Genomic DNA, 16617 nt, shown 5'->3' with positions numbered 1-16617 from the left:
GGGGCTAGGGGCTTGACATCCTTTTTCTTTCTTATCTGCAAAACTCTCACAAGGTCGGCCTGCCAGATATTTTACCAGAAGAAGAAAGAGACCCTCCGAAGTTGGTGGCTCATGCCGGGTCCCACCGCATGGAGAGAGGACCCTTGGCAGGTGGTGCGCCTCCAATTTCTAGCTCTGGGTGTTTGCTATTGTGCTCTTTTCCTTTGGGGCCTCAGATCAGTGAGGACCTGTTGATGGAGTGGCAGTGGGGAGGGAAGCAATGGCTTCCTGGTGCCTGACAGCTTCTTACCCTCCAGGACAGGCGGAGCTCAGTTCTCAGGACCCAGGAGTTGGGCATCCTTGTGCAGTAGGACTTGCAACACGAAAGGAGTGGATCCCCACGGTGGGCTGGGGAGGGGCTGGGCAGAGCAGAGCAGGTGCTTCTGTGTGTCTCTCCAGGAGGTCTTGTAGAGCGAGGATGCTGTCTGCCAGGTAAGAGAGGCCTGTGGGTTCTGGAGCACCAGGCATGAGCCAAGTTGATAAAACACAGTATTAATAAGGTTACAATTTTTGGGTTGGTTCCTATACTAATAAACACCTTAAAATTACTTGTCTACAGCATTTACATTTAACTAAGCTCTTTCAGAAACAATGTCATTTATTCTTTACAGCAACCCTGAGAGGCAGATCTTATCCCCGGTGTGCAGGCAAGGAAACAACCTCAGCTGTGATTAACCAAATTCACATGGTTTTTGAGTGGCAACACCAAGACATGAAGCCCTGTGTTCTATTCCATGTCCAGTGTTCTATTTCATCCTAGGTTTGCTTCACACAGAAATCAGGGTTAGCTACAAGCTACTTCTCAACTCAGCCCATGCCTTGGAATCCTGTGCTATTGGCTTCAGGATGTGAAGTAAGCCAGGTGAAAACCTGGATGGCTTGATGTAAAGAGGTGCTTCCAAAATGGGGTTCCAGGGAACCCTAACTCCTAGCAAGATGTTAAAACATCCTTTTTATTTTAAGTGTGGGGCTGTTCTACAAGTCAAGTTTGGGGAATGCTACATACAGTCTTTCCTTCCTAGGAAATTATGTTAGCACTTAAAGGCTCTGAAAAGTCCTGCAATAAAGAAGCTGGCATGCATTTAATTCAGCATTTGACAACACAACTAATTTTTCAGTCAATGAAAAACGTTTTCATTTGACAGCACAACTAATAGCAGCATCTTGGTCTAGAGAGAAGGTGATGCAGGATGTAGAAATGTCAGTGGCTAAGAGGACAGGGGAGAGAACAATATGCCAGACATAAAGGATTACTGAATTGAAAGGAATTAAAAGTACAGTCATTGTCAAATAAGCACGATTAAATCCTCTCCTAAAACTTGTCACTAAAAATACTTCAGCTAAGTCTCTTTAAAGTAATAACTCATGTCATTGTTTACGTGTAAGTGTATTTTCACTTACAGGATTAGTAAACCAAACATCGATTGCTTTTTGTTTTTATTTTCTCTCATATTTTCTGTACTTTCTGAGTTTACAGATAAGAATCATTTATAAAGCAATTCAAAACAAATAATTTAAAATAATCTGCCATCCAACAGCTAAAGATTTAGGAAAAAGGGTGGACGCTGGAGCACCCAGGGAACAGAGGGGGAAAGGTCAACGTGTGGTCCACCAGGACCAGATAGAACTCAATAGGTTTTTTAAAACCGAGAGTGACTGTGTAGGCATGGGAATGTAGGTCTTAGAAATGCAGATTTCTGGATGGAGCAGCGCTGAGGCCCCAGGTCTGACCTCTGTGCGTCCCTGGACGGACTAGAGACCCAGAAGAAGGGCAAAGACCAGAGAACCCAGGGGAGGCAGAACAAAGAGCAGGACCTAGTTCACAAAGAGGGAAGCGGGGAGCAGGGCAGCAGCAGGATTCGACTCTGTGGCCCTTCCATGGTAGATGGGGAGAGAGGTGTGTCGGACTAGCCGGAAACACACAGGAGCCTGGTAGCGGTGATGCGAGCCCAGCCTCACCCTTGCCCTGTGCCAGGCACCGTTCAAAGAGCTCTGTGATTGATTCGTTCATCCTCACAACAACCCTGTGAGGGAAGTTCGACATCCCCATCATAGATGGGGAAACAGGCAACATGGGCTAAATAGCTTGGCTGAATTCACAGAGCTAGTGAATGGCAGGCCCAGCATCTGTCTCCCCTGAGAGATATCCAAGGGCCTGTCTGCCTGGGAGGGCAGCCCCTCACGCCCCGCAAAGGGAGGAAGAAAGACACAGACATCCCCTGAGGGGTGAGAAGCCCAGCATGGAGCCCAGTGCAGGCAAAGAAGGGGAGGGAAGTCACCTCCCAGGGCACTCAGGTGGTTCGCACGTCAGCAGGGCTGTGGCCCTCACGTCCTGGCCCCTCACTCAGGGCTCTTTCTATTTCTTGTGCCGCCTGTCAACTCGAGGTTGGGGCAGATCCACGGTGAAGGTGGAGAGTGAGGTCTGGGGCACATGGGGAAGGTTCCCTGCCCTGCGGCGGGGCCCATCTGGGGGTCACAAGCGACGTTCTGAGACACAAAGGCCACTGTGGGTTGGAGCAACAAGGAAGATAAACCCCTTCCCTGCCATGTCCTTCCCTTCTCTCTCCCCGAGCCAGTGACGGACTGGGCCCTGACACTGGCTCCTTCAGTGTTAAAGCATTTTGAAGCCTGATAAACCAAAATGCAAATAAATCACCTGGTGTGGGTAACCCAGAGCTGAAGTTCAGATGGTCTGATTAGCTCTTCAGTAACTCTGGGGGGCCTCGCTGGAGGACTGGAGCACAGCAGGGTAGCTGTGCACAGCACGAGGCCCACCCTGGGCAGGAGCAGCTCAGAGCAGCAGAGACATAGGGGCACCAGGAGGAAGGGGGGGACCAGAGACAACATGAGGACGACATCAAGATGTCCCCCCCAACGCACGCACACACACAGCCTTTGGGCAGCCCTGGCAGAGAAGGTGCCTCCTTGAGCCCAGGTGTGCGTGGGCAACCTGCTGATGCTGCGTGGGGGAGGAGCAGGGCAGGTGCAGCGCTCCCCTGTATCTTTTCTTCCACCTCCACTTTGCCCTAAGATGCTCCTTTACCCCACATGCCACCTTCTCCCTCTGATGGACTCCCTTCCCTGTTCCTGCTCCCCCTGGCTCCCCATTCCTCCCCTGCTGTCCCTACCCTCTGCCCTTTCAGGGAGGAGCCAGCAGAACAGGGCTGGCATTGGTGCCCACAGCCAAGGGCTCGTAAAGCCGTGCTCACAGGTTCACTCACTGGCGTGAACACAGGTAAAACACCCAGAACGGTGTCTAGGCTTGGGAAGCACTGGGCCTTATTTCTTTCCTCCAGGGCTCTGCCAAGGGCAGGAACACGAAGACACTTAACATTCGGCACTTTACAAAGGCTGAGGTGTCCCCCAGTGTCGTGTTGCTCCCAATTTAACAACCAGGAGAGCAGTGGGCAGCTGCAAAAGAGATGCTGCCAGTTCAAATCCAAAGCTGGTTCCACGGTCTGTTGGTTCTTTAGCTTCAAGGAAAGCTTCATGCTTTCCATGCTCATCTTTTCCAAAATGGCATCCTAGGCACCACTTCCTTCATCCCCAGGTGCCCTGGGAGGTAGGTATGGGCAGAGCATGGGTTGCAGCCTTACAGCACAAGGCTAGAAAGTGGGTCTGAGTTATTTTCCACTTTTCCAAAAAAAGATTACACCTGTCAAAGAATGAAATTAGACTTCCTCACCCCGTACACAAAAATTAACTTAAAATGGACCCTAGACCTAAATGTAAAAGCTAAAACTATAAAACTCTTAGAAGAAAGCACAGGAGTAAATTTTCATGACCTTGATTTAGGCGATGGTTTCTTAGATCTGACTCCCAAACCACAAGCAACAAAAGAAAAAAATGATGATTTAGAAATGCATTGGACTTCCTAAAAATTAAGGAAGTGTTTGTGCTACAAATGACATATCGAGTAAGTGAGAAGACAATCCACAGAATGGGAGAAAATATGGGCAAACCACGCATCTCATAAGGGATTTGTTTCCAGAATATATAAAGAACTCTTACAACAAAAAGACAAGCAAGCCAATTTTTTAAATGGACAAAGGACCTGAAAAGATATATCTCCAAAGAAGATATAAAACTGGCTGATAAGCACACAAAAAGATCCTGTTGATCATCAAGAAAATGTAAATGTATCACCTCACACTCACTAGGATGGATGTGCTCAAAAAGATAGACAGTAAGTACTGATGAGGATACGGAAAAATTAGAACCCTTATGTACTGCTGGTGGGAGCGTAAAATGGCCCAGCCACTCTGGGAAGCAGTTTGCCAGTTCCCCCAAATCTTAGATACCCTATGACCTAGCAGTTCCACTCCTAAATATACACCCAAGAGAAGTGGAAATGAAAGTCTGCACAGAAGCTTACACACCAATGCTCATAGCAGTATTTTTCGTAACAGCCAAAAAATGGAGACCACCCGAATCTTCATCAATAAAATGTGGTACATTCATATAATGGAATGTTGTTTGATAATAAAAAGGAATGAAGTTCTGACACATGCTACAACATGGGTGAACCTTGAAAACATAGTGCTGAAAGAAGCCAGTCACAAAAGATGATTCCATTTACATGAAACTTCCAGAATAAGCAAACCTAAAGAGAAAGAAAGTAGATTAGTGGTTTCCTGGGGCTGAGGATTTGGGGGGCGGGCAGTGTGGATAGGGAGTGATTGCTAATGGCCATAGGGTTTCTTTTTGGGGTGTTGAAAATGCACTAAAATTAGATTGTGGTGATGGCTGAATGACCCTGTGAATATACTAAAGACACTGAAATGTACATTTGCGAGGGGTGAACTGTGTGGTATGTGAATTATATTTCAACAAAGCTGTGTTTTATTTTTTTTTAAATTAATGAAATTGGTGTAACCCCATTTTGAAACTGAATAGGCCAACTGAAATGTCAAGTCTTGCTTTTGACTGGAATCCCTCAGTTTCGCAATAATGATAGTTTCATACTGACTACTAGTTGGTTAATAGAACTACTTTTCACTTAATACTTGAGTATTTACATTCTGCCAGGCCCTGTGATAACATCAGTGAAATAAAGTATCAATAATAAAGAAATGGATTAGGATGTAAGTGGTTGGTTAGACAACCCCTCGGACCATGATGAAGACATAACGGGTTGAAAAAGGTCTTAGCTGGGTAGGAGCCTCTGGACCAAGAAGACAGCCAGGCCATGTGGCCTCTCGCCTCGCCTCCAGGAACAAGGGGTGTTCTGAATTCACAGATGATACTCATTTGGGAGGTGAAGGAAACACCAGCTCTAGGAGAGAAAGCAAACAATCTGTGGAGGGAGAGGTTAGAAACCCAGGCAAGCGATCACCCAGCGAGGCATGTTAGAAAACGATGCCTGTGAACAAACACCACTGGCAGAGAGAAGGAGCAGAGCCCTAGGAGATACAAGTGTTGACGTTGGCTCATGGAGATAATCTACAGCAGATGAGATGGGGATGTGCCAGTGGAAAAGGCTGTGCAATTTGGAGCCGTTAGCTCAGCCCGTCAAAGCAGAGCATGCTGACTCTTCTAACAGAGACCTTGGTCCTACCATGATGGGAGCAAAAACCTGCTTTTTCAAAGATATTTCTGTGTCTGCTGGCATCCTCCTGGGTGACATTCACAGGAGTTTTGAGAACATAAAGATTTGTCAGGACTGACACGAGGCTCTACAAATGTTGCCTACTGTGGCTTCATAGCTGACGATGTGGGTCAGCTGAGCAGCTGGTCAACAGCAACAGATCCCATAATATGAAGAAAAGCTGGCCAAAGCTGTGGGGAGTAGTGTGGAGTCAAGGATACTCACAGGAGGACGAGTGGGCAGAAGCAGAAAGATCTCTGGCAGGTGTAGCTGATGGGGGCGGTTGGAAGCATCAGATACTTGCTGGTGAGCTGGGGCTGGGTGAAAAATGCCAGGTGCTATGGACTGAATTACGTCCCCTCCAAATTCATATGTTGAAGCCCTAACCCCCAATGTGACCTTTGGAAGGTTAGATGAGGGCAGGATGGTGGGGCCCTTATAATGGGATTAGTGGCTTTTAAGGAAGGGACACAGTTGTGAGGACACAGCAAGAAATCAGCTGTCTTCCAGCCGGTAAGATTTCTCACTAGGAACTGAATCAGTCAGCGCCTTGGTCTTGGACTTCGCAGTCTCCAGAGCTGTGAGAAATAAATAACTGTTGTTTAAGCCATGCAGTCTATGATATTTTGTTATAGCAGCCAGGCTGACTAAGACTCAGGCAAACGGTCTTGCTCATATTATGGCAAGGGACTCAGGGAACATTAACTCACAATAATTATTGAAAAGCCCTGGATCTCTACAAATATGTAAGAACCACTACCCTCCAGACACTGATAACACAGCATGGAGCCAAAAATGTAGCCTTACTCTCATGGGGTTTATGTGCTATGGACTTCACCCTATGGCTAGCAGTTCAATAAAGGTATTTCTCAGTGCCCTTGAGCTAATGCTCTTCCAATGTAGTGTTTTCCTAAGATTTCAACTGATATAAGGATGGACTTCAGAACAGATCAACTCCATGCCACTCAGAGAAAAGCTTATTAGGTGCCAGACACTGTAATGAAGCACCACAGATTCTTTACACTTGTTATTACAACAGCCCCATGGAAGTTATATTTTTATCCCCATTTTACAAATTATAAAACAGACTTGAAGAGGTTTAAGTAACTTTCCAGAGTTCACACGGCTTTCAGGTTAACAGAGCCAGGACTCAAGATAAGGTATGTCTGACTGTAAAACTCTGCCATAACTGTATATTCATCATGCACTGTGTTATGGTTATGTATGAAACTCTCAGCATCCTTTACGCAAATAAACATCTTCCACTAGTTGGGAACCATTATTCTGGAGGCCAGAATGCTCCACTGATCTCTTGGTTGCCCAACTTTAGCATCTCTGGGGAGCTATGCATCCCAAGAAGACGGTACAATCTGTAATTCTCAGGTGATGCCAGGGAGTCTATAATTTAAACACCCCAAGTGATCGTTTTTAGATGCACATAAATCAGATTTACTATTATTCTATAGAGAAATTGTTTTTGCCTATACCCTTACCTTTTTAAAGATATTTATTTATTTATTTATTTATGGCCATGTCGGGTCTTCATTGCGGTGAGCAGGCTTCTCATTGTGGTGGCTCTCTTACTGCGGAGCACGGGCTCTAGGCGCGCAGGATCAGTAGTTGTGGCTCGCGGGCTTAGTTGCTCCGCGGCATGTGGGATCTTCCTGGACCAGGGCTCGAACCCTTGTCCCCTCCATTGGTAGGTGGATTCTTAAACACTGTGCCACCAGGGAAGCCCTGGATTTCTTTTTAAAACATCTTTATTGAGATATAATTCACATATCATAAAATTCACCCATTTAAAGCGTACAGTTCGATGGCTGTTAGTATATTCAGAGTTGCACAACTATTACCACAATCTAATTTTTGAATGTTTTCTTCATACCTTTTAGCAGTCACGCCTCATCTTCCCTAACACCTGGCCCCCAACAACCTCTAATCCACTTTCTGTCTCTCTGGATTTGCCTGTTCTGGTCATTTCATATAACTGGAATCACACAATATGTCTTTTTTGTGTGACTGGCTCCTTTCACTTTGATTAATATTTTTCAGGCTCATCCACATGGTAGCAAGCATCAGAACTTCATTCCTTTTTATTATCAAATAATAATCCATTATATGGATAGGCCACATTTTGCTGTTGTTGTTGTTTATTCATTCATCAGTTGATGGGCACTTGGGTTGTTCCTCCTTTTTGGCTATTATGAATATTGTTGCTATGAACATTCATGTACAAGTGTTTATAGGGGGCCTATGTTTTCATTTCTCTTGGGTATATTCCTAGGGGTGGAGTTGCTGGGTCATATAGCAATTCTATGTTTAACCATTTGAGGAACTTCCAGACTCTTCCAAAGCAGTTGCACCATTTCACTCTGACCAGCAGTGTATGAGAATTCTAATTACTTCACATCCTCACCAATACTTGTTTATATCATTCTTTTTGATCACAGCCTTCCTAGTGGGTATGAAGTGATATCTCACTATGGTTTTGACTGGTGTTTCCCTAACAATTAGCGATGCTGTCTTTTCATTCGTTTATTGGCCATTTGTATATTTTCTTTGGAGAAAGGTTAATTAAGAGACTTTGGCTACTTTCCATTTGATTTTGATGGACCTGACTGGGGACTTCATTTAACACTGTTCTATTCCATGACCAGAGATTCAAAGTCTAACCTTCACCAAGCATTTGGTGAGGAGACGCAGGTGACAGATTATAAGGATTTCATTAAAATCCCAACCCCTCCTAAGAAGAAAGCTAGCCTGAAATTGGTGCCTTAATGATGGAAGGAGAACAGGGAGTGGGAGAGAAGACTGCATCTTTGTCAAACGTAGAGGGATCAGTTAGGAGGTTCTCAGCTTCAAGTAACAGCAAACCCAATTCAACCACATAAGTGAAATGCATAAATATACCACCTCTTGTAACAGGAAGTCCAATGATAGAGCAGTTCAGCTGATGCCTGGCCTCTACTCATGTTTTGCCTCTGCTACCCCCATGTCTTGGTTTCCGCCCTCAGGCCCATCATTCCGTGACCATAATGTAGGCACCAAAACTCCAGGCCTCATATACTCACAAAACACCACCAAAGGCCATCAGGGGAAGTATGACCCAGCCTCACTAGTGTTGCTTTTTAAGTTTCCCAGAAGCACCCAGGAAACTTCCCTCACACTCCATTGGCAAGAATTATGTCACATGTCCATTCCTAAACCAATCACTGTCAAGGAAAGTGATTGCCTTAAGTTAATCAAGATTCATCCCTGGGGCTGGGTAGGAAAGGCTAGTTTCCCCTGAAAGGCTGATACTTGCACAAACTCAAAGTTCTATCAGTGAAGAAGGGTATTCATGCTTAGGTAGGTCACAGCAAACATCATTTATTACAAGCTAGAGGGAGAAATTATGGGAAAAAGACCCGGAAGAGACTTTGACCCTCTTACATCACCCTCTACAGATTTATAGAGATTCTCCTGACGGACATTATAGACCACATGTAACCTTTTTAGTGCCTAGTAATCCTCACTCTAAGGACATTATTTATGTGGCTTCAAGTTGTCTATAAAACAAGGGTTGGCCCAAGTTCTCCTGGCTCTAAAAGACTGTCAGGTCCAAATGGACGGTACTCATGGGTGGGTGTGGGTGGGCAAAGGTGGGTGAGGAAGGAGTCCAGGGACCCCTAGACTTCAGTTCCTGGTGATGGGAGCACAAGGTGGGTATGTGGGTAGGTGTCAAAAGCCAAGAGGAGGAGCCAGTTTGGGAGAGGTGAGGGGTGGGTGGGGAAATTGTAAATAATTAGCTGTTTTGGACAGCTTGATATCGTGGTCAAAATCATCCAGGAAAATATGTGTAGAGTTCTCAAATTTTGATTTCCTCTTTTGTTGTTGTTGTTGATTTTTAATCTTCTAAAACCAGGAAAAGAGCACACAGGGAAGGCAGGTGGCAAAGGCTGAGCTGGTGATATTTCCTGGAGCCCCACGCAGCTGCTTTGTACACAACTGCATTAGCGAGCAGCTCCAGCTTCAAAGCCAGTGACAAACCGCCACTGAACAGGGCCTGAAAGTTCCAGATCAACAGTTACTTTCCTTCCCAAGTCTTTTTTGCCTCAGAAGACCTTGGGAAACCAGCAGCGACGTGGGACTGGGAGTTTTATTTAGAATGGCTGGGCTCTGTGCCCTGCACCCTCCTGGCCCACCTGGGGCCTGTGGAAGGGCTGCACCTGGAACCCCCTCCGGAGGCGGAAGCAGCGGGTGGGCACACAGCCCGGCTGCGTCTCCATCTCCGCCTCCTGAGTGGCAGGCCGTGGAGGAACACGATGTAGTGAGACAGATGTCTTGGAGCTCAGGGAAAGTAAAAAAGGAAGTAGGGAATTTGTCTGACAGACCCTGGTGAGCAAAACTAGCATCAGCCACAAGCAGGAGGCTTTCCTGTTATTTTTCCTCTGCCTGAAACCTCAGGAACTTCGCCCAGGCAAGAAAACCTTGTGCTACCGCACCCAGTACATGAGAGGAAGTGGATGAAAAGAATGGGGCTTTTATTCATTATTCACTCAACGTTCATTGAAAGCTTATACTGTATAATGGCACTGGGACAGAGGCCGTGCGGGATTTGGAGGTTGCCCTAAAGATGTAGCAGCAGGATGATGCATGTGTGGAGAGAACACGCAGCAGTTAAGAGCCAGGCTTCCGGGCAGGACAGGGGTGGGCTGCCATTTAGTAGCCGTGTGACCCCTGGCAAGTTACCTCACCCATTCAAGCCTCAGTTTCCTTATCTGTAAAATGGTGATAATAAAAGTAGCTAACTTATAGGATTATTGCAATCAGAGATAATGTATATAAAATACTTAATACAGCTCCTGGCTCAGAATACCCCTCAACAAATGTCAGTTACTAGTAATTATCAAGGGAGAGGAAATGACTTTGTCACAGGGATAAGCTTGAACCTGTTTAAGTTCATCTTAAATCCTTTTTATTGTGAAGTATAAGATACACAGTGAAGAACACAAAACAGATGTACAGCTCAATGAATTATCATAAATTAAGGGCTTCCCTGGTGGCGCAGTGGTTAAGAATCCACCTGCCAATGCAGGGGACACAGGTTTGAGCCCTGATCCAGGAAGATCCCACATGCTGCGGGGCACCTAAGTCCATGCATCACAGCTACTCAGCCTGCAAGTCACAACTACTGAGCCCATGAGCCTAGAGCCCATGCTCCGCAACAAGAGAAGCCACCGCAATGAGAAACCTGCGCACTGCAATGAAGAGTAGCCCCCGCTCGCCACAACTAGAGAAAGCCCGCGTGCAGCAAGACTCAACACAGCCAAAACTAAATAAATAAAATAAAATAAGTAGATTTTATCTACTTCACCAGTACCCTTGAAGACCCATTTGTGTCCCTTCTTATCAGTACCCACTCTGACACCCAGAAATGTAACTGCTATCCATTTATAACTCTTGCTTATTTTTCTGTATAGTTTTATCACATAAACATCCAGCCGTAAACACTATCATTCATCTCGCCATTTTAAGAAGTTTATAGAAATGGAATTATAAAACGTGTTTTTTTTTAGTCCTTGACTTCTTTTGCTCAACAGTTTGTGAGAATCATCCATTTTTACATGTAACCGTAACTCACCCATCTGTATTACTGCATAATATTTCATATGCCTCAATATATTCAGTTTTCATTACGATGCACATTTGGTTGTTTCTACTCTGTAGCTATTATGAATGCTATTGAACATTCTCTAGGTATGTACCTAGGAATGGTATTGCTGGGTCATCAGGTATGGATTTGTGCTATAGACTGAATGTTTACGTCCCCCCAAAATTCATATGTTGAAACCCAACCTCCAATGTGATGGTATGTGGAGGTGGAGCCTTTGGGAGTGATTAGGTCACGAGGGTAGATCCGTCATGACCGGGATTGGTGCCCTTATAAGAGTGCCCCTTATAAGAGAGACCCCAGAAGAGCTCCCTCACCTCACCTGTCATGTGAGGGTATAGGGAGAAGATGGCCATCTATAAACCAGAAGCAGGCCCATACCAGACACCAAATCTGCCAGCAAGCACCTTGATCTTGACTTCCCAGCCTCCAGAACTATAAGAAATAAGTTTCTGTTGTTCTTAAGCCACCCAGTCATCTAGAGTAATTCTGTTAAAACTAAGACAACATGTTCAGCTTTAATAGATAATGCCAGATCATTTCCCAAATTGGTTGTACCAATTTGCACTCTTACCAGCAATGTTTTAGAAACTAGTTGCTTCACATCCTGTCAACACTATTTTCCATCTTTTTAGTTTTTGCCATTCTGGTGGATAAATGGGGGCATCTCATTGTGAATTTAATTTGCATTTCCCTAATTAGTAATGCTGTTGAGTACATTTCATATGTTTATTGGCCATTTAGATATTTATTTCCTGTGAAGTTCTTATTTCAGTCTCTTGCTCATTCTTCTGTTCAGTTGCCTTTTCTTACTGATTTGTAGTTCTTTATATAGCCTGGATGTGAGCCCTTTGTTGGCTTATGCTTCACAAATATCTTAAGATTTGCCTTTTCACTCTCTTGGTGTCTTGATGAACAGAAATTCTTAAAGTAATCTAACTTATCAACTTTTTCCCTTATGGTTACTGTTTTTGTATCCTGTTTAAGAAATATCTCCTTATGCTGAAGTCATGAAGCTATTCTATATTGTGAAGAATACCTATATTCTATATTCTTCTTCTAGAAGCATTAGTGTTCTACTTACTCATTTAAAGGATATTCCAATTAAAATTGACTTCTGAGTAAGGAATGAGGTACAGTCCAGTTTCCCTTTTGTTGCATGTGTATATCCAATTGATCCACCACCATATATATATATTTTTTTAATTGAGATGTAATTGATATGTAACATTATATTAGTTTCAGGTGTACTTGATTCAATATTTGTATATATTATGAAATAATCACCACAATAAGTCTAGTTAACATCCATCACCATACATAGTTACAAAATTTTTTTCTTGTCATAAGAACTTTTAAGATCTCTCTCAGCAACTTTCAAGTATTCAATACAGTATTATTAATGATAGTCACCATGCTGGACACTACACCCCTTATTACTTATTTTATGGCTTATTTGTTTTATTTATTCTATATTTGTTTGTTTAATAGCTGGGACAAAAAAGTCCTAAGGAATTCCCCGGTGGTCCAGTGACTAGGACTCCGCGCTTCCACTGCAGGGAGCATGGGTTCCATCCCTGGTTGGGGAACTAAAATTCTGTAAGCCCCGGGGCGCGACCTAAGGAATAAAAACGTCCTATGTGTCCTGCCTGCCTCTCTGAACCCATCTCCCACCACTATTTGCCTTTTTCGCTCCACTCAAGCCCCCAGGACCTCCTTGCTGCTCACTCCCCTAACACACCAAACTTGTTCCTGTCTCAGGACCTTTGTGCTTACTGTTCCCCCAGCCTGGAGTGCACCTCCCCAGATCTTCATATGAATGGTGCCCTCAGTATATTCAAGAATCTGCCAAACGTCACTCCCTTCAGCTGTCTTCAGTGCCCTCTAACATAGCACGTCTCCCGTGAAGCCCTACTCCCGCTCCCTGAACTACTCCTTTGCTCTGCTGTAGCATTCTGCAGGACATCCACTACTCCCTGACATTAACGTTCAAGCCTCCTCCCCTCTCAGGAACAGAAGCTCCATGAGGTCCAGACCTTGTCCGTCATGTTGGCCACCATTTCCCTGACTCCAGGAACAGTGCCTGGGGCACAGAGTAGACTCTGCCGATTCGGTGAGTCAGTGTACGAATGACTCCAGCGAGGCCAGTGTGACGTGGTCCTACGGCAGACAACCTCCCCCAGGTACTAGAAAACGCGGGAGTGGTGAGCTAACTAGCAAGGGTTGACCCATAAGGTGACGACGAATAAGCCACTCCTACACTGAAGAGAGTTGAAAGTGGTTATAAAAACTCGGGACAGTAACTTCTGATGTTCCTGAAAGAACAGTATCTTAACGGTGATTCATAACCCCTCTAGACTGCTTCTATACAATAACATCTAACTCCACTGATGAAGTCATCTCCAGTAGGAGAAGAGCAACTTCCGCCTTAGTTACTAAGATTTCCAAGTTCTGTGTTAAGCACCTGAGGGTAAGGTGTGTGGACTTTACATTTTGGATTCACATTTAAAACGCAGCTGCTGCAAAGGTATTTTAAGAACACCTAGGAAAGTAGAACTCCCAACAGCAGGTGAGCTGACACCCTATTCACCCTCTGTTAAAAGCAGAGCTACCAGCCCCTGCTCTGCAGCCGGCCTTCCAAGCTAGAAATAAGATGACATTGCCACTTCAACTCTGTTGAATAATATTTTCAATGACTCTGTGGTCATGCTTCTGAGACCAGGGTGCACGTTACCTTACGGAGATGCAAAGCAAAGCTAAAATTTGCAGGTTGCCATGGCGTTTCTGGTTTCATGCTGAGAAACCTGGCCTGTGGCTATGAAATGAAGAAAATGTTTTTTACCCATGTCTCTTGAACTGCACAGGCAGCAGATACGCAGCAACTGGCCTCAGTCATCTGGCCCTGAACCTTATTGTATATATTCTCCAGTGAGGAATGAGTGAGTACAGGCTTTCAACCTATGCTGTGGACATGATGAGGGCCCAGCAGCAGCCTGGCCAGTAGGCGGACCCGACAGAGAAGGGCACTGCAGGCGGCTCCCCAAATATGGGCCACTTGGAGTCCAGCCCAGGCAGGCCACTCCCGGGACAAAGTCTAGGTAGGAAAGGCATAGCTGGAGCAGAGTGGTACCCTGCAACGTGGCCACTAACCTCTGGCTTCCACATTTGCATTTAAAAACCATTGTGGAAATGTAATTTACTTTGAAGGGTGCTATTCAAAGCAGACTGCCGTCTCAGCAAAGTGACAATGGCCACAGCCCAGTAAGGATCCTCACAGGAGAGGCAGAGACATGTAGGGGGACAGAGAGGTGAGGGAAGTCAAGTTTTTCGGCACGGGAAAATCTTTGAAGTGTGTGGAGACCTCACCTTATCAAACTCACTTCAAGAGGTTTGAAGCATTTCATTAAATTGAAGCACAGCTGTTTTCCATTTAGAGTTGACTTGGTTTGAAGGAGTTTCAGGGACTGAACTTGACAGTTTCAATTTTCAGTTTCCAACTTCCTTAACTGAAAGTCATAAATATGGTGGCCACATTTCCTGAATCCAAATTGGGTTTAACACTGGGCCGTCCCCTAAAATACAGGGCATGCTTTCATGGTCTGGAGAAGGCTGAGGGTCTGTTTGGAAGGCTCAAGACAACTGGTAGGAAAAGCGGAAGACACTTTTAATTTGGATGATGACTTTTGCTTTCTCCTCTACAGCAATTCAACTCTTTTTACAGAGGCTCTGCCAGCAAAACTGAGGCTGGAGGCACCAGGAGACACAAGATGAAAATTTCATCATCTTCATTCGAACATCAGCCTGGAGCTAGGAGAAGGAATTAGATGGTTGGTCGTTTTTCTCCCAGTGACTGTTTCTTGGGTTTCTTTGAATGGAATTGAAAGTTCCTTAAGCTATCTGGTACTCTGGCCAAAATTCTTAGTGTAAGGGACCTTGTCAGATGAGTGAGGTGATCTCACTCCAGGTATAGGAGAACAAGTTCCCTTTGTCTCTAGTGCTTATCAAGTCAATCCACCATCCTTCACCAAGGAGTGCTCTCCAAGGTACACCGGGGCAGGAGTCAACCTCCTTGGGATACAAGGGTGGCCTCAAAGTTTCCTATTCCACCGAGCCTGGAAAATCACTGACTACTCCCATCTCACATAGGGTATGGGGATGACAGTAAGATGGATATAGCTGCAGATCATCTAAATTGAAATAACTAAAAGTGACTTCTCTCTTCGCATTATTGTGGACTCTGAATGACAGAAGCTGGAGAATGAAAAGGAGTTTATGGGGGTAATGCCCAGTCCTTCTCTCCACACAGCTTGGAGCGCCAAGAGCCAGCATTCCATCTTACGAATAGTACGTCCTTATCCTCTCCCTTTAGTTCCCTTTACATGGTTTTAGTCACTGTTGGCACCTCCGACACCCAGTAGGTCAAGGGAAGGAGAGAGTGAAAACTGAAAACTATAACGTTCTGAAGTCTTTCAAGGACTCAGCAAGACAAGAGGCTAAAACAAATGTCTAGCATACATTTTAAAATAAATTGTGGATGTGAATTAACCACCCACGTGTTGTTCAGACTAATGCAGGTATCAGCACCAGCATCAAGGTCTCCTGTTCTGGGGGCGGTTTGGATTGTGAGTCTCACTGGCACAAACAGGGTCCAAGTCCTAAGGCAACATTTCAGAAGGGACACAGCCCACCCACTCAGTAAATCCCCTGGGGCAAGTAATGGGAAACCATTTCTCTAATGAGGATCATAAACTATAGGAAAAATACAATCAAAGGCCACAGAGAACTAAATACAAATTTACGACTTTTCCCAGAGAATTTAAAAGTTCCATTTACCGGGTTTACAAATTAAGAACTACAAACATAGAAAATGACCAAATGATAAGACATTCTAAATATATAACTAGTTTAAGAACTAGGAGTTTGGGGAAGAAAAGGAAGTATCAAAAATCTCTTGTTATAATGGAGAAGAACCAGAGCTGGCCACTGGGCAGAGAGAAGCCTGAGGGGAAGGGACTTGTTCCAAGAGGCAACAGCACAGAACTCAGAGCAAGAGCCCAGGATTCTGCACCCAAGACGATGCCATATGTCTCAGGAGGTGGGCCTGGAAGGCCAAGAAGGGTGAGAAAAGTTTAAACACACAGAAGAGTCTAGAGGAGGCAATAAAGATGGAGCGACTGAGGGGGGGAAGCTGAGAAATGGATGAAAACTTGGGGAAGCCGTGACAGACAAAGAAAACAAATATACATTAATTCACTCATTCAAAGTATTAGCTTGTCAAGAATTGTAACTCAAAGCAGAATCATCACAGTAAGTTACTGCTACTCTTTCAACTGTTCAA

The 16617-nt window shown here is 44.9% G+C and overlaps 1 protein-coding gene across 1 annotated transcript in view; it reads right to left on the bottom strand.

Annotated features, from left to right (window-relative positions):
- Positions 1-293: 293 nt before the first annotated feature.
- The window catches only part of CHCHD3 (coiled-coil-helix-coiled-coil-helix domain containing 3), a 305751-nt gene continuing 289427 nt past the window's right edge, over positions 294-16617 (bottom strand). Inside the window, exon 8 of the mRNA XM_027101894.1 lies at positions 294-491. Coding sequence (XP_026957695.1) covers positions 309-491 — 183 coding nt within the window. The 3' untranslated portion in view covers positions 294-308. The remainder of the gene's footprint in view (positions 492-16617) is intronic.

Source organism: Aethalodelphis obliquidens, unplaced genomic scaffold, assembly GCF_003676395.1.
Source record: "Aethalodelphis obliquidens isolate GAN/ISIS:26980383/991018 unplaced genomic scaffold, ASM367639v1 scaffold5, whole genome shotgun sequence".
Taxonomy (NCBI): Eukaryota; Metazoa; Chordata; class Mammalia; order Artiodactyla; family Delphinidae; genus Aethalodelphis; species Aethalodelphis obliquidens.
The sequence above is the reverse complement of the archived record's forward strand: the minus strand, read 5'-3'. Positions and strand labels throughout refer to the sequence as shown.